General features: G+C 56.0%; 1 protein-coding gene across 1 annotated transcript in view; it reads left to right on the forward strand.

The window, feature by feature from the left end:
- The first annotated feature begins 520 nt into the window (after positions 1-520).
- Positions 521-24,844, forward strand: part of SMC1A (structural maintenance of chromosomes 1A) — a 53,162-nt gene continuing 28,838 nt past the window's right edge. The window contains exons 1-9 of the mRNA XM_059491496.1: positions 521-721; positions 3,159-3,347; positions 9,161-9,273; positions 12,573-12,776; positions 17,679-17,917; positions 19,335-19,593; positions 21,809-21,949; positions 22,050-22,132; positions 24,008-24,215. Of these exons, the coding sequence (XP_059347479.1) occupies positions 613-721; positions 3,159-3,347; positions 9,161-9,273; positions 12,573-12,776; positions 17,679-17,917; positions 19,335-19,593; positions 21,809-21,949; positions 22,050-22,132; positions 24,008-24,215 (1,545 nt within the window). The 5' untranslated portion in view covers positions 521-612. The remainder of the gene's footprint in view (positions 722-3,158; positions 3,348-9,160; positions 9,274-12,572; positions 12,777-17,678; positions 17,918-19,334; positions 19,594-21,808; positions 21,950-22,049; positions 22,133-24,007; positions 24,216-24,844) is intronic.

The following is a 24,844-nucleotide window of genomic DNA, read 5'->3' on the forward strand; positions in this document are numbered from 1 at the left end:
AACAACATGCAGTCATCATTAAGTTATTGTTCAATATTCCAAGTTATTTTATAATCTTGGCATCACAGAACCATTCTGATTGGAAAAAACCTCGAGCAGTAAATCTTGTCCCAAGGTTTTTCGTCCCGATCACCGACAAACGCGATTTTTACCGAAAATCCCCCAATTTGCGGCGCCCTTTGCCCTCATGGCGTCCCCGGTTCCCATGGCGACGGGGCGGCCCAATCCACTCCTCCCCCTGCTCCCCCAGACTTGGTACGTTCCATGCAAATGAGCCCGCTGGCGCCACTAACTCTACGTTCAAACCGGCGGCCAATAGGAAGCGAGAAGGCGGGGTTACAACGAAGATTGACAGCAACTGTAGCCTATCGCAAGGCGAGGTGCCATAAAACCGCCACGGGAAACCGCCGGCCTATCAGAGACGAGGAGGCGGGGTTAATGCGAAGATTGACAGCGCGCTGAGCCAATCGCGAGGCGCAGCGCTCCGTCCCTCAGCGGCCGCCTCAGCCGCCGCTTTCCCGCCCTCCGGCAGCGGCCCCGGCCCGAGCCCCCCTCAGAGCCCCGGGACCCCCCCAGACCCCCGGGACACTCCCGGGCCGCCCCGGCCCCACCATGGGCTTCCTGAAACTCATCGAGATAGAGAACTTCAAATCGTACAAGGGCCGCCAGATTATCGGGCCCTTCCGCCGCTTCACCGCCATCATCGGCCCCAATGGCTCCGGTGAGTGCCGGGGGGGCTCTCGGGGGTAGGGAGGGGGTCCAAGGCCGCTCCCGTCATGGTCTGAGGGGTCACCCCGAGTTCTTTACACCGCTGCCGTCACGGTCTGAGGGGTCACCCCGAGTTCTTTACACTGCCCCACTCCCGCTCTCTCCTCCCGCCCTGCCCGGGGAGGTTCCCCGTTCCCTGAGGTGCCTCATAAGCCTTGGGGTCCCCAATAATTCTCCAAAGACCTCCCTCATCCCCTCCCTAGGGTCCCCCCTGGCCTCCCTCCTCTTCTCAAGGGGTATCCCCATATTCTACCGGGTCCCTCCTGAGGTTCTGGGTCTCTCCCCCGTTCCCTACAGCCTCCCCCTCACACCCTGGGGTCCCCCCTCAGCTCTTCTTCTCCATTCTCTGGACACCCCTCTCACCTCTCCCCTCTTCCCTTGGGGTCCCCCCAAAATTGTCAGAGCTCCCTCCAACTCCTTCATTCCATGGGGTCCCCCAATAATTCCCTGGGCTCCCTCCAACCCCCCTTATTCCATGGGGTCCCGCCTCAATTCCAGGGCTCCCCTCCAAGCCCCCCATTCCCTGGGGTCCTCCCTCAATTCCTTCAGTTCCCCCTTTCTCTGGAGTTCCCCTTCTTTCCATGGGGTCCCCCCTCAATTCCCTGGGTTTCCCCATTCCCTAGGGGCCCCCAATAATTCCCTGGGCTCCTTCCAAGCCCTCCATTCCCTGGGGTCCCCCCTCAATTCCCCGGGTTTCCCCATTCCTTGGGGTCCCCCAATAATTCCCGTGGCTCTCCCCGTCCCCTAAACACCCCTCCCCATGTCCCCCCAATAATAATTCCCAGGGCTCCCTTCAAGTCCTCCATTCCCTGGGGTCCCCCCTCAATTCCTTTGGCTTCCTCCATTCCCTGAGATCCCCCCTCAACTCCTTCAGTTCCCCACATTCCATGGGATCCCCCAATAATTCCTTGGGTTCCCCACATTCCCTGGGGTCCCCCCTCAATTCCCGAGGTTCCCCACATTCCCTGGGGTCCCCTTTCTTTCCATGGGGTCGCCCCTCAATTCCCGAGGTTCCCCCCATTCCATGGGGTCCCCCCTCAATTCTTTCCATTCCCCCCATTCCCTGGGGTCCCCCTTCTTTCCATGGGGTCCCCCCTCAATTCCTTGGATTCCCCCCATTCCCTGGGGTCCCCCCTCCATTCCCGAGGTTCCCCACATTCGCTGGGGTCCCCCCTCAACTCCTTCAGTTCCCCACATTCCCTGGGATCCCCCAATAATTCCCTGGGTTCCCCACATTTCCTGGGGTCCCCCCTCCATTCCCGAGGTTCCCCACATTCCATGGGGTTTCTTTCCGTTCCCCCCTTCCCTGGGGTCCCCCTTTCTTTCCCTGGGGTCCCCCCTCAATTCCTTGGATTCCCCCCATTCCCTGGGGTCCCCCTTCTTTCCATGGGGTCCCCCCTCAATTCCTTGGATTCCCCCCATTCCCTGGGGTCCCCCTTCTTTCCATGGGGTCCCCCCTCAATTCCCGAGGTTCCCCACATTCCATGGGGTCCCCCCTCAATTCCTTGGATTCCCCCCATTCTCTGGGGTCCCCTTTCTTTCCATGGGGTCCCCCCTCAATTCCTTGGATTCCCCCATTCCCTGGGGTCCCCCTCAATTCTTTCCATTCCCCACATTCCCTGGGGTCCCCCCTCAATTCCTTGGATTCCCCCCATTCCCTGGGGTCCCCCCTCAATTCTTTCCATTCCCCCCATTCCATGGGGTCCCCCCTCAATTCCCGAGGTTCCCCACATTCCATGGGGTCCCCCCTCAATTCTTTCCGTTTCCCCATTCCCTGAGGTCTCCTTTCTTTCCATGGGGTCCCCCCTCAATTCCTTGGATTCCCCCCATTCCCTGGGGTCCCCCTTCTTTCCATGGGGTCCCCCCTCAATTCCCGAGGTTCCCCACATTCCCTGGGGTCCCCCCTCAATTCCTTGGATTCCCCCATTCCCTGGGGTCCCCCCTCAATTCTTTCCATTCCCCACATTCCCTGGGGTCCCCCCTCAATTCCCGAGGTTCCCCACATTCCATGGGGTCCCCCCTCAATTCCTTGGATTCCCCCCATTCCCTGGGGTCCCCCCTCAATTCCTTGGATTCCCCCCATTCCATGGGGTCCCCCCTCAATTCCCGAGGTTCCCCACATTCCATGGGGTCCCCCCTCAATTCCTTGGATTCCCCCCATTCCCTGGGGTCCCCTTTCTTTCCCTGGGGTCCCCCCTCCATTCCCGAGGTTCCCCACATTCCATGGGGTTTCTTTCCGTTCCCCCATTCCCTGGGGTCCCCCTTTCTTTCCATGGGGTCCCCCCCTCAATTCCTTGGATTCCCCCCATTCCCTGGGGTCCCCCCTCAATTCCCACCGCCCCCTAACACCCCCCCGGTGTCCTCCCCCCCCCCCCCAATTCCCGCCTCAGGAAAATCCAACCTGATGGACGCCATCAGTTTCGTGCTGGGGGAGAAGACGAGCAACCTGCGGGTGAAGACGCTGCGGGACCTGATCCACGGCGCCCCCGTGGGGAAGCCCGCGGCCAGCCGCGCCTTCGTCAGCATGGTGTACTCGGAGGAGGGCGCCGAGGACCGCACCTTCGCCCGCGTCATCGTCGGTCAGTCCGTCTTTGGGGCCTTTTGGGGCTGTTTTCGGGGTGTTTTTGGGGTATTTTTGGCGGTTTTGGTGTTAGCGTTCAAAACCACATGATAATCACGGGGGATTACACGCGGTGCTTTCCGTTGAGAGCTCTGGGAGTCGGGGTGTGCTCAACCCAAATCTGGCTCCCACCGTAGATCCGAAGCGATCGTGGTTTGTGCTCTGCCGTTACACGGCTTCCGTGTTAATTATTAAACTTGTGTTGTTCTGTGGTACGCATAAATTTAGCCCCCCTCTGAATTTCCAACGTAGCTTCTCGCTATTCTTCTTATGGCTATATAATAATTACATTTAATTACTAAACAATCGCCACATCTAACAATTATATAATTTACCACACTGCTTACGCAGGTGCAGTTGATCTGGGAAAGCACAAAGCCCAACATTTCCCATTCTATCTTTTACTTTTTCCAGGGTTCCACCATCACTGGTGTTGGTTTTGGGTGGGCTTTGGGGGTAATTCCGGGGATTTTGGGATGGGTTTTGGGGGCGTTGCTGGGGGGTTTTGGGGGGATTCTGGGAGTTTGGGAGCATTTTGGGGTGGTTTCGGGGCGTTTCTGGGGGCTTTGGGGCTGGTTTAGGGTGGGCTTTAAGGGCATTGCCAGCGATTTGGGGGCTGCTCTGGGGGTTTTGGGGTGGTTTCGGGGCATTTCTGGGGGTTTTGGGGCTGGTTTGGGGTGCATTTGGAGCATTTCTGGGGGCTTTGGGGCTGGTTTAGGGTGGGCTTTGGGGACATTGCTGGGGGTTTGGGGGAAATTCTGGGGGTTTTGGGGCTGTTTTAGGGCTGCTTTGGGGGGGTTTGGGGCTGGTTTAGGGTGGAGTTTGGGGGCTCTTTTGGGATGGGTTTTGGGGGCATTTCTGGTGGGTCTGGGGGCATTTTGGGGGGGCATTTCCAGAGTATTTGGGGCATTTCTGGGGCTTTTGGGGAAATTCTGGGGGTTTGGGGGCATTTCTGGGCGTTTTGGGGCTGGTTTAGGTTTGGATTTGGGGGAAATTCCGGGGGTTTGGGGGCATTTTTGGGCCTTTTCGGGGCGTTTCTGGGGGTTTTGGGGCTGTTTTGGGGGCATTGCTGGGGGGTTTTGGGGAAATTCTGGGGGTTTGGGGGCATTTCTGGGCGTTTTGGGGCTGGTTTATGGTGGGGTTTGGGAGCATTTCCGAGAGCTGTGGGGGCGTTTCAGGGATTTGGGGGCTGTTTTTGGGGCATTTCTTGGGGTTTAGGGGCATTTCTGGGGTTTTGGGGCTGTTTTAGGGGTGTTTTGGGGCTGGTTTGCAGTGGGGCTTGGGGACATTTCTGGGGTTTTGGCGCTGGTTTAGGGTGGGCTTTGGGGGAATCCTGGGGGGCTGGGGGGAGTTCCAGGGCTTTGGGGGCATTTTTTGGGTCTTTTCGGGGCATTTCTGGGGGTTTTGGGGCTGTTTTGGGGCTGGTTTAGGGTGGAGTTTGGGGGCTGTTTTGGGGTGGGTTTGGAGTCATTTGTGGGGGTTTAGGGTGGGCTTTGGGGGCATTTCCAGGGTATTTGGGGTGTCTTGGGGTGGGATTGGGGGCATTTCTGGGGGTTTGGGGGCATTTCTGGGGGTTTGGGGGCATTTCTGGGAGTTTGGGGGCTGGTTTTGGGTGGGCTTTGAGGGTAATTCCAGGCATTTTGGGCTGAGTTTGGGGGCATTTCTGGGAGTTTTGGGGCTCGTTTAGGGTGGGTTTTGGGGCATTTCCGAGGGTTTTGGGGCATTTCCGAGGGTTTTGGGGCATTTCTGGGGGTTTTGGGGCATTTCTGGGGGTTTTGGGGCGTTTCTGGGGTTTTTGGTGCTGATTTACGGTGGAGTTTGGGGGCTGTTTTGGGGCGGGTTTGAGGGCATTTCTGGGGGTATTTGGGGCATTTCCAGGGTATTTGGGGTATTTCTGGGGGTATTTGGGGCATTTCTGGGGGTTTTGGGGCATTTCTGGGGGTTTTGGGGCATTTCTGGGGGTATTTGGGGCATTTCCGGGGGTATTTGGGGCATTTCTGGGGGTATTTGGGGCATTTCTGGGGGTATTTGGGGCATTTCTGGGGGTTCTGGGGCTGGTTTAGGGTGGTGTTTAGGGGCATTTCAGGGTCTGTGGGGGCATTTGCAGCTGTCTGGGGGCTGTTTTGGGGTGGGTTTGGGGGCATTTCTGGAGGTTTTGGGGGCATTTTGGGGCCTTTTCAGGTTTTTTGGGGGCTGGTTTAGGTTGGATTTGGTGGAATTTCAGGGGGTTTGGGGGCAATCCCGGGGGTTTTGGGGGCATTTCTGGGGGGTTTGGGGGCATTTTTGGGCATTTTGGGGGCATTTCTGGGGGTTTGGGGCTGCTCTGAGGTGGGTGCAAAGGGGACACATTTTGGGGTGTTTGGGATTTGGGGGACACATTTTGGGGTGTTTGGGGGCACATTTGGGGGGTGTTCAGGGTTTGAGGTCCCATTTTGGGGTGTTTAGGGTTTGTGGGACACGTTTTGGGGCTTGCAGGACACATTTTGGGGTGTTTGGGGTCTACAGGAGACGTTTTTGGGGTGTTTGGGGACACATTTGGGGGGTGTTCAGGGTTTGAGGTCCCATTTTGGGGTGTTTAGGATTTGTGGACACATTTTGGGGTGTTTAGGTGACACATTTTGGGGTGTTCAGGGTTTGGGGGACACATTTTGGGGTTTATAGGACACATTTTGGGGTGTTTGGGGTTTCTGGGACACATTTTGGGGTGTTTGGGGTTTCTGGGACACATTTTGGGGTGTTTAGGGGTTTGGGACACATTTTGGGGTTTATAGGACACATTTTGGGGTGTTTGGGGTCTACAGGACATATTTTTGGGGCGTTTGGGGTTTGTGGGACACATTTTGGGGTTTATAGGACACATTTTGGGGTGTTTAGGATTTGGGGGGCACAATTTTGGGTTGTTTAGGGGTTTGGGACACATTTTGGGGTCTACAGGACACATTTTGGGGTGTTTAGGGACACATTTTGGGTTGTTCAGGGTTTTGGGGGGGCCCTTTTGGGGTGTTCAGGGTTTGGGGGGGCCCTTTTGGGGTGTTCAGGGTTTTGGGGGGCCCTTTTGGGGTGTTTAGGGTGTGGGGGACACATTTTGGGGTGTTCAGGGTTTGGGGGACACATTTTGGGGTGTTTATGATTTGGGGAGCACATTTTTGGGTTGTTTGGGACACATTTTGGGGTGTTCAGGGTTTTGGGGGCCCTTTTGGGGTGTTCAGGGTTTGGGGGGGCCCTTTTGGGGTGTTTAGGGTGTGGGGGACACATTTTGGGGTGTTTGGGGTCTGCAGGACACATTTTTGGGGTGTTTGGGGACACATTTTGGGGTGTCTAGGGTGTGTGGGACACATTTTGGGGTGTTTAGGATTTGTGGGGCACATTTTTGGGTTGTTTGGGGTTTGGGACACATTTTGGGGTGTTTAGGGACACATTTTGGGGTGTTCAGGGTTTGGAGTGACCCCTTTTGGGGTGTTTAGGGTTTGAGGTCCCATTTTGGGGTGTTTATGTTTTGGGGACACATTTTGGGGTGTTTAGGGACACATTTTGGGGTGTTTGGGGTCTACAGGACACATTTTGGGTTGTTCAGGGTTTGGGGTGACCCCTTTTGGGGTGTTTAGGGTGTGGGGGACACATTTTGGGTTGTTTGGGACACATATTGGGGTGTTCAGGGTTTGGGGTGATCCCTTTTGGGGTGTTCAGGGTTTTGAGGTTCCATTTTGGGGTGTTCAGGGTTTGAGGTCCCATTTTGGGGTGTTTATGTTTTGGAGACACATTTTGTGGTGTTTAGGGACACATTTTGGGGTGTTCAGGGTTTTGGGGGGCCCTTTTGGGGTGTTCAGGGTTTGGGGTGACCCCTTTTGGGGTGTTCAGGGTTTGGGGACACATTTTGGGGTTTTGGGGACACATTTAGGGGTGTTTAGGATTTGTGGGGCACATTTTTGGGTTGTTTGGGTTTGGGACACATTTTGGGGTGTTTAGGGACACATTTTGGGGTGTTCAGGGTTTGGGGTGACCCCTTTTGGGGTGTTTAGGGTGTGGGGGACACATTTTGGGGTGTTCAGGGTTTGAGGACACATTTTGGGGTGTTTATGATTTGTGGGGCACATTTTTGGGTTGTTTGGGGTTTGGGACACATATTGGGGTGTTCAAGGTTTGGGGTGACCCCTTTTGGGGTGTTCAGGGTTTGGGGACACATTTTGGGGTGTTCAGGCTTTGGGGGTGCCCTTTAGGGGTGTTCAGGGTTTGGGGGGGCCCTTTTGGGGTGTTCAGGGTTTGTGGGTGCCCTTTTGGGTTGTTCAGGGTTTGGGGGGGCCCTTTTGGGGTGTTCAGAGTTTGGGGACACATTTTGGGGTGTTTGGGGTCTACAGGACACATTTTGGGGTGTTTAGGGTTTTGGGGGGCCCTTTTGGGGTGTTCAGGGTTTGGAGGACACATTTAGGGGTGTTTATGATTTGGGGGGCACAGTTTTGGGTTGTTTGGGACACATTTTGGGGTGTTTAGGGACACATTTTGGGGTGTTCAGGGCTTGGGGTGACCCCTTTTGGGGTGTTCAGGGTTTGTGGGACACATTTTGGGGTTTATAGGACACATTTTTGGGGTGTTTGGGGACACATTTTGGGGTGTTTATGATTTGGGGGACACATTTTGGCGTGTTCAGGGTTTGGGGGGGCCCTTTTGGGGTGTTCAGGGTTTGGGGGGCCCTTATGGTGTGTTCAGGGTTTGTGGGTGCCCTTTTGGGGTGTTCAGGGTTTGGGGGGCCCTTATGGTGTGTTCAGGGTTTGGGGACACATTTTTTGGTTGTTTGGGGTTTGGGACACACTTTGGTGTGTTCAGAGTTTTGGGGGCCCTTTAGGGGTGTTCAGGGTTTGTGGGTGCCCTTTTGGGGTGTTCAGGGTTTGTGGGTGCCCTTTTGGGGTGTTCAGGGTTTGTGGGTGCCCTTTAGGGGTGTTCAGGGTTTGTGGGTGCCCTTTTGGGGTGTTCAGAGTTTTGGGGGCCCTTTAGGGGTGTTCAGGGTTTGTGGGTGCCCTTTTGGGGTGTTCAGGGTTTGTGGGTGCCCTTTAGGGGTGTTCAGGGTTTGGGGGGGTCCTTTTGGGGTGTTCAGGGTTTGGGGGGCCCTTTTGGTGTGTTCAGGGTTTGTGGGTGCCCTTTTGGGGTGTTCAGGGTTTGTGGGTGCCCTTTTGGTGTGTTCAGAGTTTTGGGGGCCCTTTAGGGGTGTTCAGGGTTTGGGGGGGCCTTTTTGGGGTGTTCAGGGTTTGGGGGGCCCTTTTGGCGTGTTCAGGGTTTGGGGGTGCCCTTTAGGGGTGTTCAGGGTTTGGGGTGCCCTTTAGGGGTGTTCAGGGTTTGGGGGGCCCTTTTGGGGTGTTCAGGGTTTGGGGGGCCCTTATGGTGTGTTCAGGGTTTGGGGACACATTTTTTGCTTGTTTGGGGTTTGGGACACACTTTGGTGTGTTCAGGGTTTGGGGGGCCCTTTAGGGGTGTTCAGGGTTTGGGGGGCCCTTTTGGGGTGTTCAGGGTTTGGGGGGCCCTTTTGGTGTGTTCAGAGTTTTGGGGGCCCTTTTGGGGTGTTCAGGGTTTTGGGGTCCTTTAGGGGTGTTCAGGGTTTGTGGGTGCCCTTTTGGTGTGTTCAGAGTTTTGGGGGCCCTTTTGGTGTGTTCAGAGTTTTGGGGGCCCTTTAGGGGTGTTCAGGGTTTGTGGGTGCCCTTTTGGTGTGTTCAGGGTTGGGGGTGCCCTTTAGGGGTGTTCAGGGTTTTGGGGCTCCCCCTGAGCCCCCCGTGCCGTCCCCAGGCAGCTCCTCGGAGTACAAGATCAACAACCGCGTGGTGCAGCTGAGCGAGTACAGCGAGGAGCTGGAGAAGCTCGGCATCCTCATCAAGGCCAGGAACTTCCTCGTCTTCCAGGTGCCGAGGGGCCCCGGGAGCCTCTTAGGGCATTTAGGAGCCTTTTTGGGGTCAATTTTGGGGTTTTTGGTTTTTTTTTTTTTTGGGGGGGGGGGGCAGTTTTGGGGGTTTTGAGGGTGTTTTGGGGTTTTTCGGGGAGGTTTTTGTGCTCACAGGAGCTGGGGAGTCCCCTGGATGGGTTTTGGGGGAATTTCCATCATTTTCCCACCCCAAAGGGATCCCCCAAGGATTTGGGGACCCTCCATGAGGGGGTTTAGGGACCCCCTGAGGGGATTTAGGACCCCCCCGACCCCACAAAGGACCCCAAGGTGATGAGGGAGGGGATCTGCCCTGAGGGAGACCCCAGACCCCCGTGTGGATTTGGGGGGGTCTCCCCAATTGCCACACCCCAAAGGGATCCCCAGGGCACTGTGGGGATTTGGGAACCCCCCATGAGAATTTGGGGACCCCCTGAGGGGATTTAGGAACCCCCCATGGGATTTAGGAGCCCCTTGACCCCATAAAGGACCCCAGGGCGATGAGGGAGGGGATCTGCCCTGAGGGAGACCCCAGACCCTCATGTGGATTTGGGGGGGGTCTCCCCAGTTCTCCCTCCCCACAGGGATCCCCCAAACTCCCCAAAGGATTTGGGGACCCTCCACGAGGATTTAGGAACCCCCCCCCCCCATGGGATTTAGGGACCCCCTGAGGGGATTTAGGACCCCCCTGATCCCATATAGGACCCCAAGGCGATGAGGGAGGGGATCTGCCCTGAGGGAGACCCCAGACCCCCGTGTGGATTTGGGGGGGGTCTCCCCAATTCCTACACCCCAAAAGGATCCCCCAAACTCCCCCAAGGATTTGGGGACCCTCCATGAGGATTTAGGATCCCCCCCATGGGATTTAGGGACCCCCTGAGGGGATTTAGGAACCCCCTGATCCCATATAGGATCTCAAGGTGATGAGGGAGGGGATCTGCCCTGAGGGAGACCCCAGACCCTCGTGTGGATTTGGGGGGGGTCTCCCCAATTTCTCCTCCCCACAGGGACCCCCCAAACTTCCCAAAGGATTTGGGGACCCTCCACGAGGATTTAGGAACCCCCTGAGAGGGTTTAGGGACCTCCTGAGGGGATTTAGGACCCCCCTGACCCCACAAAGGACCCTAAGGTGATGAGGGAGGGGATCTGCCCTGAGGGAGACCCCAGACCCCCGTGTGGATTTGGGGGGGGTCTCCCCAATTTCTCCCTCCCCACAGGGATCCCCCAAACTCCCCCAAGGATTTAGGAACCCCCTGAGGGGATTTAGGAATCCCCTGAGAGGGTTTAGGGACCTCCTGAGGGGATTTAGGAACCTCCCCCAAGGATTTAGGAACTCCCTGAGGGGATTTAGGACCCCCCTGAGGGGATTTGGGAACTCTCCTGTGAGGATTTGGGGATTTGGGAACTCTCCTGTGAGGATTTGGGGATTTAGGGACTCTCCTGTGAGGATTTGGGGATTTGGGAACCCTCCTGTGAGGATTTGGGGATTTGGGAACTCTCCTGTGAGGATTTGGGGATTTGGGAACCCTCCTGTGAGGATTTGGGGATTTGGGAACCCTCCTGTGATGATTTGGGGATTTAGGAACTCTCCTGTCAGGATTTGGGGATTTAGGGACTCTCCTGTCAGGATTTGGGGATTTGGGAACTCTCCTCTCAGGATTTGGGGATTTAGGGACTCTCCTGTGAGGATTTGGGGATTTAGGAACCCTCCTGTGAGGATTTGGGGACAGCCTGTGGGATTTAGGGGCTCTCTGACTCGTTTTTCCATGACATCGCCGTGAGGAGCCCCAAGGAGCGCAGGGCCCTGTTTGAGGAGATCCCCAGGGATTCAGGAACCCCTGACCCTGCAGGGATTTTGGGCTCATTCTCAGGGGTTTAGGGCCGTTTCCAAAGGGATTTAGGAACATTTCCAAGGGGATTTAGGACCATTTTTGCCCTGTTTCTGCAGGGAGCAGTGGAGTCCATCGCCATGAGGAACCCCGAGGAGCGCAGGGCCCTGTTTGAGGAGATCCTCAGGGATTCAGGGATCCCTGTTATGATTTAGGATTTCCCTGACCCTGCAGGGATTTAGGAACCTCTCTGACAGGATTTAGGGATCATTTTCAGGGATTTAGGACCGTTTCCAAGGGGATTTAGGACCATTTCTCACCCCGTTTTTCAGGGAGCAGTGGAGTCCATCGCCATGAGGAACCCCAAGGAGTGCACGGCCCTGTTTGAGGAGATCCCCGGGGATTTCTGATTCCCTTTTAGGATTTAGGGACCCCTCACAGGAATTAGGGGATTTAGGACCATTTCTAAAGGGATTTAGGACCATTTCCAAAGGGATTTAGGACCATTTCCAAGGGGATTTAGGACCATTTTTGCCCTGTTTTTTTAGGGAGCAGTGGAGTCCATCGCCATGAGGAACCCCGAGGAGCGCAGGACCCTGTTTGAGGAGATCCCCAGGGATTCAGGGATCCCTCACAGGAATGAGGGGATTTAGGACCATTTCCAAGGGGATTTAGGACCATTTTTGCCCTGTTTTTTTCAGGGTGCAGTGGAGTCCATCACCATGAGGAACCCCAAGGAGCGCAGGGCCCTGTTTGAGGAGATCCCCAGGGATTTCTGATCCCCTTTGGAATTTAAGGATCCCTCACAGGAATAAGGGATTTAGGACCGTTTCCAAGGGGATTTAGGAACACTTCCAAGGGGATTTAGGACCATTTTTGCCCTGTTTCTGCAGGGAGCAGTGGAGTCCATCGCCATGAGGAACCCCAAGGAGCGCACAGCCCTGTTTGAGGAGATCCCCGGGGATTTCTGATCCCCTTTGGAATTTAAGGATCCCTCACAGGAATGAGGGGATTTAGGACCATTTCCAAAGGGATTTAGGACCATTTCCAAAGGGATTTAGGACCATTTCCAAGGGGATTTAGGACCATTTTTGCCCTGTTTTTTTAGGGAGCAGTGGAGTCCATCGCCATGAGGAACCCCGAGGAGCGCAGGACCCTGTTTGAGGAGATCCCCGGGGATTTAAGGATCCCTCACAGGAATGAGGGGATTTAGGACCATTTCCAAGGGGATTTAGGACCATTTTTGCCCTGTTTTTTTCAGGGTGCAGTGGAGTCCATCGCCATGAGGAACCCCAAGGAGCGCAGGACCCTGTTTGAGGAGATCCCCAGGGATTTCTGATCCCCTTTGGAATTTAAGGATCCCTCACAGGAATAAGGGATTTAGGACCGTTTCCAAGGGGATTTAGGAACACTTCCAAGGGGATTTAGGACCATTTTTGCCCTGTTTCTGCAGGGAGCAGTGGAGTCCATCGCCATGAAGAACCCCAAGGAGCGCACAGCTCTCTTTGAGGAGATCAGCCGCTCGGGGGAACTCGCCCCCGAGTACGACAAGCGCAAGAAGGAGATGGTCAAGGCCGAGGAGGACACGCAGTTCAATTATCACCGCAAGAAAAACATCGCGGCCGAGCGCAAGGAGGCCAAGCAGGAGAAGGAGGAGGTGGGGAAGGAGGGGATTTTGGGGAAAAAGGGGGTTGGGAATGGTTGGATTCACAGGAAAAAATGGTTTGGAAATGGTTGGATTCACAGGAGAAAAAAAAATGGTTACATTCACAGGAAAATAATGTTTCGGAATGGTTGGATTCACAGGAAAGTCGTGTTGGGAATGGTTGGATTCACAGGAGTAAAGAGTTTGGGAATGTTTGGATTCAGGGATAAAAGGGTTTGGGAATGGTTGGGTTCACAGGAAAAAAGGGTTTGGGGAATGATTGGATTCACAGGAAATTCATGTTTGGGGAATGGTTGGATTCACAGGAAAAAAGAGTTTGGCAATGGTTGGATTCACAGGAAAATCGTGTTTGGGAATGGTTGGATTCAGGGAAAAAAGGGTTTGGGAATGGTTGGATTCACAGGAAAATCGTGTTGGGAATGGTTGGATTCACAGGAAAAAAGAGTTGGGAATGGTTGGATTTACAGGAAAATTGTGTTTGGGGAGTGGTTGGATTCACAGGAAATTCATGTTTGGGGAATGTTTGGATTCACAGGAAAAAAGAGTTTGGGGAATGGTTGGATTCACAGGAGAAAAGGGTTTGGGAATGGTTGGATTCACAGGAGAGAAGAGTTGGGAAATGGTTGGATTCAGGGAAAAAAGAGTTTGGGAATGGTTGGATTCACAGGAAAATTGTGTTTGGGGAATGGTTGGATTCACAGGAGAAAAGAGTTTGGGAAATAGTTGGATTCACAGGAAAATCATGTTTGGGAATGGTTGGATTCACAGGAGAGAAGAGTTGGGAATGGTTGGATTCAGGGATAAAAGGGTTTGGGAATGGTTGGGTCCACAGGAAAATCGTGTTGGGAATGGTTGGATTCACAGGAGTAAAGAGTTTGGGAATGGTTGGATTCAGGGATAAAAGGGTTTGGGTTCACAGGAAAAAAAGAGTTTGGGGAATGCTTGAAGTCCTGAGAAAAAAGGGGTTTGGGAAGGCTGGGAATTCTGGGGAAAAGGGTTTGGGGAACAATTGGAATCCTGGGGAAGGAGAAGTTTAGGATTGCTTGGAAATCCCAGGAAAAGAGGGGTTTGGGAAGGCTGGGAATTTTGGGAATAAAGGGTTTTGGGAAAGAAGGTTTTGGGGATGCTCAGAGTTCAAGGAAAAGGGTTTTGGGAATGGTTGGATTCACAGGAAAATCATGTTTGGGAATGGTTGGATTCACAGGAAAATCATGTTTGGGAATGGTTGGATTCACAGGAAAATCATGTTTGGGAATGGTTGGATTCACAGGAAAATCATGTTTGGGAATGGTTGAATTCACAGGAAAAAAGAGTTTTGGGAATGATCGGAATCCTGGGAAAAATGAGGTTTTGGAAGGCTGGGAATTCTGGGGAAAAGAAGATTTTGGGAGCAGTTGGAATCCTGTGAAAAGAGGGGTTTGGGAATGCTCAGGATCCTGGGAATAGAGGGGGTTGGGAGGGATCAGAATTCTGGGGAAAACAGGGTTTGGGAATGGTTGGATTCACAGGAAAAAAGGGTTTGGGGATTGCTCAGAATCCTGGGAAAAATGAGGTTTTGGAAGGCTGGGAATTCTGGGGAAAAGAAGATTTTGGGAACAATTTGAATCCTGGGAAAAAGGGTTTGGGGAGGTCTGGAATCTGGAGAAAAAAGGGATTTGGGAAGGCTGAGAATTCTTGGGAAAATGGGGTTTGGGGAAGGTTTGGGATTTTGGGGAAAGGGGTTTGGGAAGGTTGACAGTTCAAGGAAAAAAGGGTTTTGGGAATGGTTGGATTCACAGGGAAAAAAGGGTTTGGGAATGCTTGGAATCCTGGGGAAAAGGGGGTTTGGGAATGCTGGGAATTCCTGGGGAAAAAAAAGGGCTTTGGGAATGCTTGGAGTTTTGGGGAAAAAAGGGCTTTGGGAATGCTTGGAGTTTTGGGGAAAAAAGGGTTTTGGGAATGCTCAGAATCCTGGGAAAATGGGGTTTGGGAAGGCTGGGAATTGTTGGGAAAAAATGGGGTTTGGGAAGGTTTGGAGATCTGGGAAAATGGGGCTTGGGAATGGTTGGATTCAGGGGGAAAAAGGGTTTGGGAATGGTTGAGGTCCTGGGGAAAAAAAAAAAAAAAAAAAAGGGCTTTGGGGAGGTTTGGAATTCTGGGGAAAATGAGGTTTGGGAATGATTGGAGTTCCAGGAAAAAGGGATTTTGGGAATGTTTGGATTCCTGGGAAAAAGAGTTTTGAGAATGCTCAGAATTCTGGGAAAAATGGGGTTTGAGAAGGCTGGGAATTCTCAGGAAAAAAGGGGTTTTAGGAATACTTGGATTCACAGGAGAAAAGAGTTTGGGAATGGTTGGATTCAGGGATAAAAGGGTTTGGGAATGGTTGGATTCAGGGATAAAAGGGTTTGGGAATGGTTGGATTCACAGGAGAAAAAAAAAAAGGTTACATTCACAGGAAAATCATGTTTCGGAATGGTTGGATTCACAGGAAATTCATGTTGGGGAATGGTTGGATTCACAGGAAATTCATGTTGGGGAATGATTGGATTCACAGGAAAAAAGAGTTTGGGAATGCTCAGAATTCTGGGAAAAATGGGGTTTGAGAAGGTTGGGAATTCTCAGGAAAAAAGGGGTTTTAGGAATACTTGGATTCACAGGAAAAAGGGTTTTGGGTATGCTCAGAGTGGTGGGGAAAATGGGATTTGGCAAAGCTGAGAATTCTTGGGAAAATGGGGTTTTGGGAAGGTTTGGATTTCTGGGCAAAAAGGGTTTGGGAAAGCTCAGAACCCTGAGGAAAGGGGGGTTTGGAAATGCTTGGAATTTTGGGGAAAATTCTGAGCAGAACCAGGCCCAGGTTTAAGAAGCTCCTGAGCAGAACCAGGTCCAGCTTTGAGCAGCTCCTGAGCAGACCCAGGCCAATCCCACCCAGGCCAATCCCACCCTAATCCCAGCTTTGAGCAGCTCCTGGCCAGAACCAGGCCAATCCCACCCTAATCCCACTTTTGAGCAGATCCTGAGCAGAACCAGGCCCAGCTTTGAGCAGATCCTGAGCAGACCCAGGCCAATCCCACCCAGGCCAATCCCACCCTAATCCCAGCTTTGAGCAGCTCCTGGCCAGACCCAGGTCCAGCTTTGAGCAGCTCCTGGCCAGACCCAGGCCAATCCCACCCTAATCCCAGTTTTGAGCAGCTCCTGGCCAGAACCAGGCCAATCCCACCCTAATCCCAGTTTTGAGCAGATCCTGAGCAGAACCAGGCCCAGCTTTGAGCAGATCCTGAGCAGACCCAGGCCAATCCCACCCTAATCCCACTTTTGAGCAGATCCTGAGCAGACCCAGGCCAATCCCACCCAGGCCAATCCCACCCTAATCCCAGCTTTGAGCAGATCCTGGCCAGACCCAGGTCCAGCTTTGAGCAGATCCTGGCCAGAACCAGGCCAATCCCACCCAGGCCAATCCCACCCTAATCCCAGTTTTGAGCAGCTCCTGAGCAGAACCAGGCCCAGGTTTAAGAAGCTCCTGAGCAGAACCAGGTCCAGTTTTGAGCAGCTCCTGGCCAGAACCAGGCCAATCCCACCCCTAATCCCAGTTTTGAGCAGATCCTGGCCAGTCCCAGGCCAATCCCACCCAGGTCAATCCCACCCTAATCCCATCTTTGAGCATCTCCTGAGCAGAGCCAGGCCCAGCTTTGAGCAGCTCCTGGCCAGACCCAGTCCTAACCCCCCAATCCCCTCTCTCACCCCCATTTTCCCCCAGGCTGACCGGTACCAGCCAGAACCAGGCCCAGGTTTAAGAAGCTCCTGAGCAGAGCCAGGCCCAAGTCCTGGGCCCGAGAAGCTTCTGACCAGAGCCAGACCTAGACCCAGCCCAAAGCCCAGCTTTGAGCAGCTCCTGGCCAGAACCAGGCCTAGGCCCAGCTCTGAGCAGCCCCTGAGCCAAGCCAGGCCTGTCCCAGGTGTAAAGCCAGGCCTGTCCCAGGTGTAAAGCCAGGCCTGTCCCAGGTGTAACCCAGGCCTGTCCCAGGTGTAACCCAGGCCTGTCCCAGGTGTAAACCCAGGCCTGTCCCAGGTGTAAAGCCAGGCCTGTCCCAGGTGTAACCCAGGTGTAACCCAGGCCTGTCCCAGGTGTAAAGCTAGGCCTGTCCCAGGTGTAACCCAGGCCTGTCCCAGGTGTAACCCAGGCCTGTCCCGGGTGTAACCCAGGCCTGTCCCAGGTCTAACCCAGGCCTGTCCCGGGTGTAACCCAGGCCTGTCCCCTTTCCCCAGGCCTGTCCCGGGTGTAACCCAGGCCTGTCCCAGGTGTAACCCAGGCCTGTCCCAGGTGTAACCCAGGCCTGTCCCGGGTCTAACCCAGGCCTGTCCCAGGTCTAAAGCCAGGCCTGTCCCAGGTGTAAAGCCAGGCCTGTCCCAGGTGTAAAGCCAGGCCTGTCCCGGGTGTAACCCAGGCCTGTCCCAGGTGTAAAGCCAGGCCTGTCCCAGGTGTAACCCAGGCCTGTCCCGGGTGTAACCCAGGCCTGTCCCAGGTGTAAAGCCAGGCCTGTCCCAGGTGTAACCCAGGCCTGTCCCGGGTCTAACCCAGGCCTGTCCCAGGTGTAACCCAGGCCTGTCCCGGGTCTAACCCAGGCCTGTCCCAGGTCTAACCCAGGCCTGTCCCGGGTCTAACCCAGGCCTGTCCCAGGTGTAACCCAGGCCTGTCCCAGGTGTAACCCAGGCCTGTCCCAGGTGTAACCCAGGTGTAACCCAGGCCTGTCCCGGGTCTAACCCAGGCCTGTCCCAGGTGTAACCCAGGCCTGTCCCGGGTCTAACCCAGGCCTGTCCCAGGTCTAACCCAGGCCTGTCCCAGGTGTAACCCAGGCCTGTCCCGGGTGTAACCCAGGCCTGTCCCGGGTCTAACCCAGGCCTGTCCCCTTTCCCCAGGCTGACCGGTACCAGCGGCTCAAGGACGAGGTGGTTCGGGCGCAGGTGCAGCTCCAGCTCTTCAAGCTGTTCCACAACGAGGCCGAGATCGAGAAGCTCAACAAGGAGCTGGGGCTGAAGAACCGCGAGATCGACAAGGACAAGAAGAGGATGGACAGGGTGGAGGACGAGCTCAAGGACCGCAAGAAGGAGCTGGGCAAGATGATGAGGGAGCAGCAGCAGATCGAGAAGGAGATCAAGTGAGAGGCCTTGGGGGTTTGGGGTGGAAATGGCAGAAACTGGAATGGTTGGGGTTGGAATGTTTAAAAATCGTGTTTAAGTTCTGGTTCCGCGGGCAGGAGCAACTTCATAAATCAGGTGGTTCCAAATCTTGGCAACCCCAGCTTTGTAATCTTGGACAATTCCAGTTTTCCAAATCTTGGACAACCCCAGCTTTGTAATCTTGGGCAATTCCAGTTTTCCAAATCTTGGACAATCCCAGCCTGTCTCCATGGCAGAGGGGCTCCAAAACCTTGGAATGGTTTGGGTTGGAATGTTTAAAAACCAGGTTTAAATTCTGCTTCCATAGACAGGGACACCTTCACAGAGCAGGGCACTCCAGATCTTGGACAATCCCAGTTTTTTTTAGGCCCAAACCCTAAACCAGGCCCAAACCCTAAACCAGGCCCAGACCCCAAACCAGGCCCAAAGCAGGCCCAAACCCCAAACCAGGCCCAAACCCCAAACCAGGCCCAAACCAGGCCCAGACCCCAAACTGGGCCCAAACCCCAAACCAGGCCCAAACCCCAAACCAGGCCCAAACCCCCAAACCAGGCCCAAACCAGGCCCAGACCCCAAACTGGGCCCAAACCCTAAACCAGGCCCAAACCCCAAACCAGGCCCAAACCCCAAACCAGGCCCAAACCGGGCCCAAACCCAAACCAGGCCCAAACCCCAAACCGGGCCCAAACCCCAAACCAGGCCCAAACCGGGCCCAAACCCAAACCAGGCCCAAACCCCAAACCGGGCCCAAACCAGGCCCTGACCCCAAACCAGGCCCTGACCCCAAACCAGGCCCTGACCCCAAACCAGGCCCTGACCCCAAACCAGGCCCAGACCCCAAACCAGGCCCAAACCCAAACCAGGCCCAAACCCAAACCAGGCCCAAACCCCAAACCGGGCCCAGACCCCAAACCAGGCCCTGACCCCAAACCAGGCCCTGACCCCAAACCAGGCCCAAACCCAAACCAGGCCCAAACCCAAACCAGGCCCAAACCCCAAACCGGGCCCAGACCCCAAACCAGGCCCTGACCCCAAACCAGGCCCAAACCCAAACCAGGCCCTGACCCCAAACCAGGCCCTGACCCCAAACCAGGCCCAAACCCAAACCAGGCCCAAACCCAAACCAGGCCCTGACCCCAAACCAGGCCCTGACCCCAAACCAGGCCCTGACCCCAAACCAGGCCCAAACCCAAACCAGGCCCTGACCCCAAACCAGGCCCTGACCCCAAACCAGACCCAAACCCAAACCAGGCCCTGACCCCAAACCAGGCCCTGACCCCAAACCAGGCCCAAACCCCAAACCAGGCCCTGACCCCAAACCAGACCCAGACCCAAACCAGGCCCTGACCCCAAACCAGCCCCAAACCCAAACCCACCTGAGGTTCTCCTCCTCAGGGAGAAGGACTCGGAGCTGAACCAGAAGCGGCCCCAGTACATCAAGGCCAAGGAGAACACCTCGCACAAGATCAAGAAGCTGGAGGCCGCCAGGAAGTCCCTGCAGAACGCCCAGAAGCAGTACAAGAAACGCAAGGCCGACATGGACGAGCTGGAGAAGGAGATGCTGAGCGTGGAGAAGTCCAGGCAGGAGTTCGAGGAACGCATGGAGGAGGAGAGCCAGAGCCAGGGCAGGGACCTGACCCTGGAGGAGAACCAGGTGTGGTGGTGGGACAGGTGGGGTCTGGGGCTTTGGGAGAGACCTGAGCCTGGAGGAGAACCAGGTGTGCTGGGACACGTGGGCTTTGGGAGGGATGGAGGAGAGCCAGAGGCAGGGGAGAGACCTCACCCTGGAGGAGAACCAGGTGTGGTGGGACTGGTGGGGTTTGGGGCTTTGGGATGGATGGAGGAGAACCAGAGATACAGGAGGAACCTGATCATGGAGGAGAACCAGGTGTGGTGGGACAGGTGGGGTTTGGGAGGCATGGAGGAGAGCCAGAGGCAGGGGAGAGACCTCACCCTGGAGGAGAACCAGGTGTGGTGGTGGGACAGGTGGGGTTTGGGGGTTTGGGAGGGATGGAGGAGAGCCAGAACCACAGGAGGGACCTGATCATGGAGGAGAACCAGGTGTGCTGGTGGGACAGGTGGGGTTTGGGATGGATGGAGGAGAACCAGAGATACGGGAGGAACCTGATCATGGAGGAGAAGCAGGTGTGGTGGGACTGGTGGGGTTTGGGAGAGACCTGACCCTGGAGGAGAACCAGGTGTGGTGGGACACGTGGGGTTTGGGGGTTGGAGAGGGATGGAGGAGAACCAGAGCCAGGAGAGGGACCTGACCCTGGAGGAGAACCAGGTGTGGTGGGACAGGTGGGGTTTGGGGCTTTGGGATGGATGGAGGAGAACCAGAGGCACAGGAGAGATCTGACCATGGCGGAGAACCAGGTGTGGGGTGGTCCCATGGCATTTGAGGGTTTGGGAGGGATGGAGGAAAGATCTCACCTTGGAGGAGAACCAGGTGTGGTGGAACTGGTGGGGTTTGGGAGCTTGGGATGGATGGAGGAGAACCAGAACCACAGGAGGGACCTGAGCCTGGAGGAGAACCAGGTGTGGTGGGACAGGTGGGGTTTGGGAGGGATGGAGGAGAAGGAGACCTGGGCCAGGTGGGATTTGGGGGTTTGGGAGGGATGGAGGAGAGCCAGAGACACAGGAGGAACCTGACCATGGAGGAGAACCAGGTGTGGGGTGATCCCATGGGATTTGGGATGGGTGGAGGAGAAGGAGAGGTGGATCTGGGGTTTGGGATGGATGGAGGAGAACCAGAGCTACAGGAGGGACCTGACCATGGAGGAGAACCAGGTGTGGTGGGACAGGTGGGGTTTGGGAGGGACCTGAGCCTGGAGGAGAACCAGGTGTGGTGGGACAGGTGGGGTTTGGGAGGCATGGAGGAGAACCAGAGGCACAGAAAGGAGGAGAACCAGGTGTGGGGTGACCCTGTGGAGTTTGGGAAGGTCTTCCAGGTGTCCCCCAGGTGTCCCCCAGGTTCTCTGACCCCCCCCAGATGTCCCCATGTCCCCCCAGGTGTGCTGACCCCCAGGTGTCCCCCAGGTGCCCTGGCCCCAGGTTGTCCCCATGTCCCCCAGGTTCTCTAACCCCCAGATTGTCCCCGTGTCCCCCAGGTGTGGTGACCCCCAGGTGTCCCCAATGTTCCCCCAGGTGTGGTGACCCCAGGTTGCCCCCAGGTGTCCCCCCATGTCCCCTGACCCCCAGGTGTCCCCATGTCCCCAGGTGAAGAAGTACCACCGGCTGAAGGAGGAGGCCAGCAGGTGCCCTGACCCCAGGTGTCCCCATGTCCCCCCATGTCCCCTGACCCCCAGGTGTCCCCCAGGTGTCCCCAATGTCCCCAGGTGAAGAGGTACCACCGTTTGAAGGAGGAGGCCAGCAGGTGCCCTGACCCCAGGTGCCCCCCAGGTGTCCCCAATGTCCCCAGGTGTCCCCCAGGTGTCCCCAATGTCCCCAATGTCCCCAGTTGAAGAAGTACCACTGCCTGAAGGAGGAGGCCAGCAGGTGCCCTGACCCCAGGTGTCCCCAATGTCCCCAGGTGTCCCCCAGGTGTCCCCAATGTCCCCAGGTGTCCCCAATGTCCCCAATGTCCCCAGGTGTCCCCAATGTCCCCAATGTCCCCAATGTCCCTGTGTCCCCGTGTCCCCAGGTGAAGAAGTACCACCACCTGAAGGAGGAGGCCAGCAGGTGTCCCCAATGTCCCCAGGTGTCCCCAATGTCCCCAGGTGTCCCCAATGTCCCTGTGTCCCTGTGTCCCCAGGTGAAGAAGTACCACCGCCTGAAGGAGGAGGCCAGCAAGTGCATGGTCCCCAGGTGTCCCCAGTGTCCCCAATGTCCCCAGTGTCCCCAATGTCCCCGTGTCCCCGTGTCCCCAGGTGAAGAAGTACCACCGCCTGAAGGAGGAGGCCAGCAAGCGCGCGGCCACGCTGGCCCAGGAGCTCGAGAAGTTCAACCGCGACCAGAAAGCCGACCAGGACCGGCTGGACCTGGAGGAGAGGAAGAAGGTGGAGACCGAGGTGAGACCCAGACTGTCCCCAAACTGTCCCCAAGATGTCCCCTGGGCACACCTGAGCTCACCTGTCCCCTCACCTGTCCCCTCTGTCCCCGTGTCCCCAGGCCAAGATCAAGCAGAAGCTGAGGGAGATCGAGGAGAACCAGAAACGCATCGAGAAGCTCGAGGAGTACATCGCCACCAGCAAGTGCGCCACTGTCCCCAGGGTGTCCCCAGGGTGTCCCCAGGGGGGTTGGAGTGTCCCCAAGGTGTCCCCAGGGGGCTGAAGTGTCACCAAGGTGTCACCAGGGGGGCTGCAGTGCCCCAGGGTGTCCCCAGGGGGGTTGGAGTGTCCCCAGGGTGTCCCCAAGGGGGCCTGGAATGTCACCATGGGGGCCTGCAGTGTCCCCAGAGGAGTTGGAGTGTCCCCAAGGTGTCACCAGCGGGGCCTGGAGTGTCCTCAGAGTGTCCCCAAGGGGGTTTGGAGTGTCCCCACAGGGGGTTGGAGTGTCCCCAGGGGGGTTGGATTGTCCCCAAAGTGTCCCCAAGGGGGTTTGGAGTGTCACCAGGGGGTTTGGTGTGTCCCCAGGGGGTTGGAGTGTCACCAGGGTGTCACCAGGGGGGCTGGAGTGTGACCAAAGAGGGCTGCAGTGTCCCCAAGGTGTCCCCAAGGGGGTTGGAGTGTCCTCAGGGGGGTTGGAGTGTCACCAAGGTGTCCCCAAAGTGTCCCCAGGTGTCCCTAGGGGGGCCAGAGTGTCCCCAAGGGGGGTTGGAGTGTCCCCAGGTCATCCCCACGTCCCCATTGCTGTCAGAGGGTGACAGATCTGCCCCCCAAACCCCCCAGAGTGCCCCAAACCCCCCAGAGTCCCCCAAACCCCCTTTTCTCCCCCCCAAACCCCCTTTCTCCCCCCCAAATCCCCCTTTCTCCCCCCCAAATCCCCATTTCTCACCCTTTCTCCCCCCATATCCCCTTTTCTCACCCCCAAACCCCCCAGAGTCCCCCAAACCCCCTTTCTGCCCCCCAGTCCCCCCTTTCTCCCCCCCAAATCCCCATTTCTCACCCCAAACCCCCTTTTCTCACCCCAAACCCCCTTTCTCCCCCCCAGTCCCCCTTTTCTCACCCCCAAACCGCCTTTCTCACCCCAAACCCCCTTTACTCACCCCCAAACCCCCATTTCTCCCCCTTTCTCACCCCCAAACCCCCATTTCTGCCCCCAGACAATCCCTGGAGGAGCAGAAGCGCCTCAAAGGGTGCAGGATCAGCCCCCAAACCCCCCAAAATGACCCCAAACGCCCTTTTTTTTCCCCCAAACCCCCATTTCTCCCCCTTTTCTCACCCCCAAACCCCCATTTCTCCCCCCAGGCAGTCCCTGGAGGAGCCGAAGCGCCTCAAGGCTGTAGGATCAGCCCCCCAAACCCCCCAAAATGACCCCAAACCCCCCAAAATGACCCCAAATCTCCATTTCTCCCCCCAGGCAGTCCCTGGAGGAGCAGAAGCGCCTGGAGGGTGCAGGATCAGCCCTCCAAACCCTCAAAAATGACCCCAAACCCCCCAAAATGACCCCAAACCCCCATTTTCTCCCCCCATACAGTCCCTGGAGGAACAGAAGCGCCTCAAAGCTGTAGTATCAGCCCCCAAATCCCCCAAAATGACCCCAAATCTCCATTTCTCACCCCCAAACCCCCATTTCTCCCCATTTTCTCACCCCCAAACCCCCATTTCTCCCCCCAGGCAGTCCCTGGAGGAGCCGAAGTACCTCAAAGGGTGCAGGATCAGCCCCCCAAACCCCCCAAAATGACCCCAAACGCCCTTTTCTCACCCCCAAACCCCCATTTCTCCCCATTTTCTCACCCCCAAACCCCCATTTCTCCCCCCAGACAATCCCTGGAGGAGCTGAAACACCTCAAGGCTGTAGGATCAGCCCCCCAAACCCCCCAAAATGACCCCAAACCCCCATTTCTGCCCCCAGACAGTCCCTGGAGGAGCTGAAACACCTCAAAGCTGTAGGATCAGCCCCCCAAACCCCCCAAAATGACCCCAAACCCCCTTTTCTCACCCCCAAACCCCCATTTCTGCCCCCAGGCAGTCCCTGGAGGAGCAGAAGCGCCTGGAGGGCGAGCTGACCGAGGAGGTGGAGCTGGCCAAGCGCCGCATCGACGAGATCAACAAGGAGCTGAACCAGGTGATGGAGCAGCTCGGGGACGCGCGCATCGACCGCCAGGAGAGCAGCCGGCAGCAGCGCAAGGCCGAGATCATGGACAGCATCAAACGCCTCTACCCCGGCTCCGTGGTGAGCAGAGACCCCAGAGGGACCAAAAATACCCCAGGAACTGACCCTGAACACCCCGAAAGCTGACCCAAAATACCCCCAGAAACTGCACCAAAAACTGACCAAAAACACCCCAAAAACTGACCCAAAATACCCCCAGAAACTGCACCAAAAACTGACCAAAAACACCCCAAAAACTGACCCAAAATACCCCTAGAAACTGCACCAAAAACTGACCCTAAACATCCCGAAAACTGACCCAAAATACCCCCAGAAACTGCACCAAAAACTGACCAAAAACACCCCAAAAACTGACCCAAAATACCCCCAGAAACTGCACCAAAAACTGACCAAAAACACCCCAAAAATGGACCCAAAATACCCCCAGAAACTGTACCAAAAACTGACCAAAAACACCCCAAAAGCTGACCCAAAATACCCCCAGAAACTGCACCAAAAACTGACCCTAAACACCCCAAAAATGGACCCAAAATACCCCCAGAAACTGCACCAAAAACTGACCAAAACCACCCCAAAAGCTGACCCAAAATACCCCCAGAAACTGCACCAAAAACTGACCAAAAACACCCCAAAAGCTGACCCAAAATACCCCCAGAAACAGCCCTAAAACCCCCCCCCAAAGCTGACCC

The sequence above is a fragment of the Ammospiza nelsoni genome, chromosome 35, assembly GCF_027579445.1.
Source record: "Ammospiza nelsoni isolate bAmmNel1 chromosome 35, bAmmNel1.pri, whole genome shotgun sequence".
NCBI lineage: Eukaryota > Metazoa > Chordata > Aves > Passeriformes > Passerellidae > Ammospiza > Ammospiza nelsoni.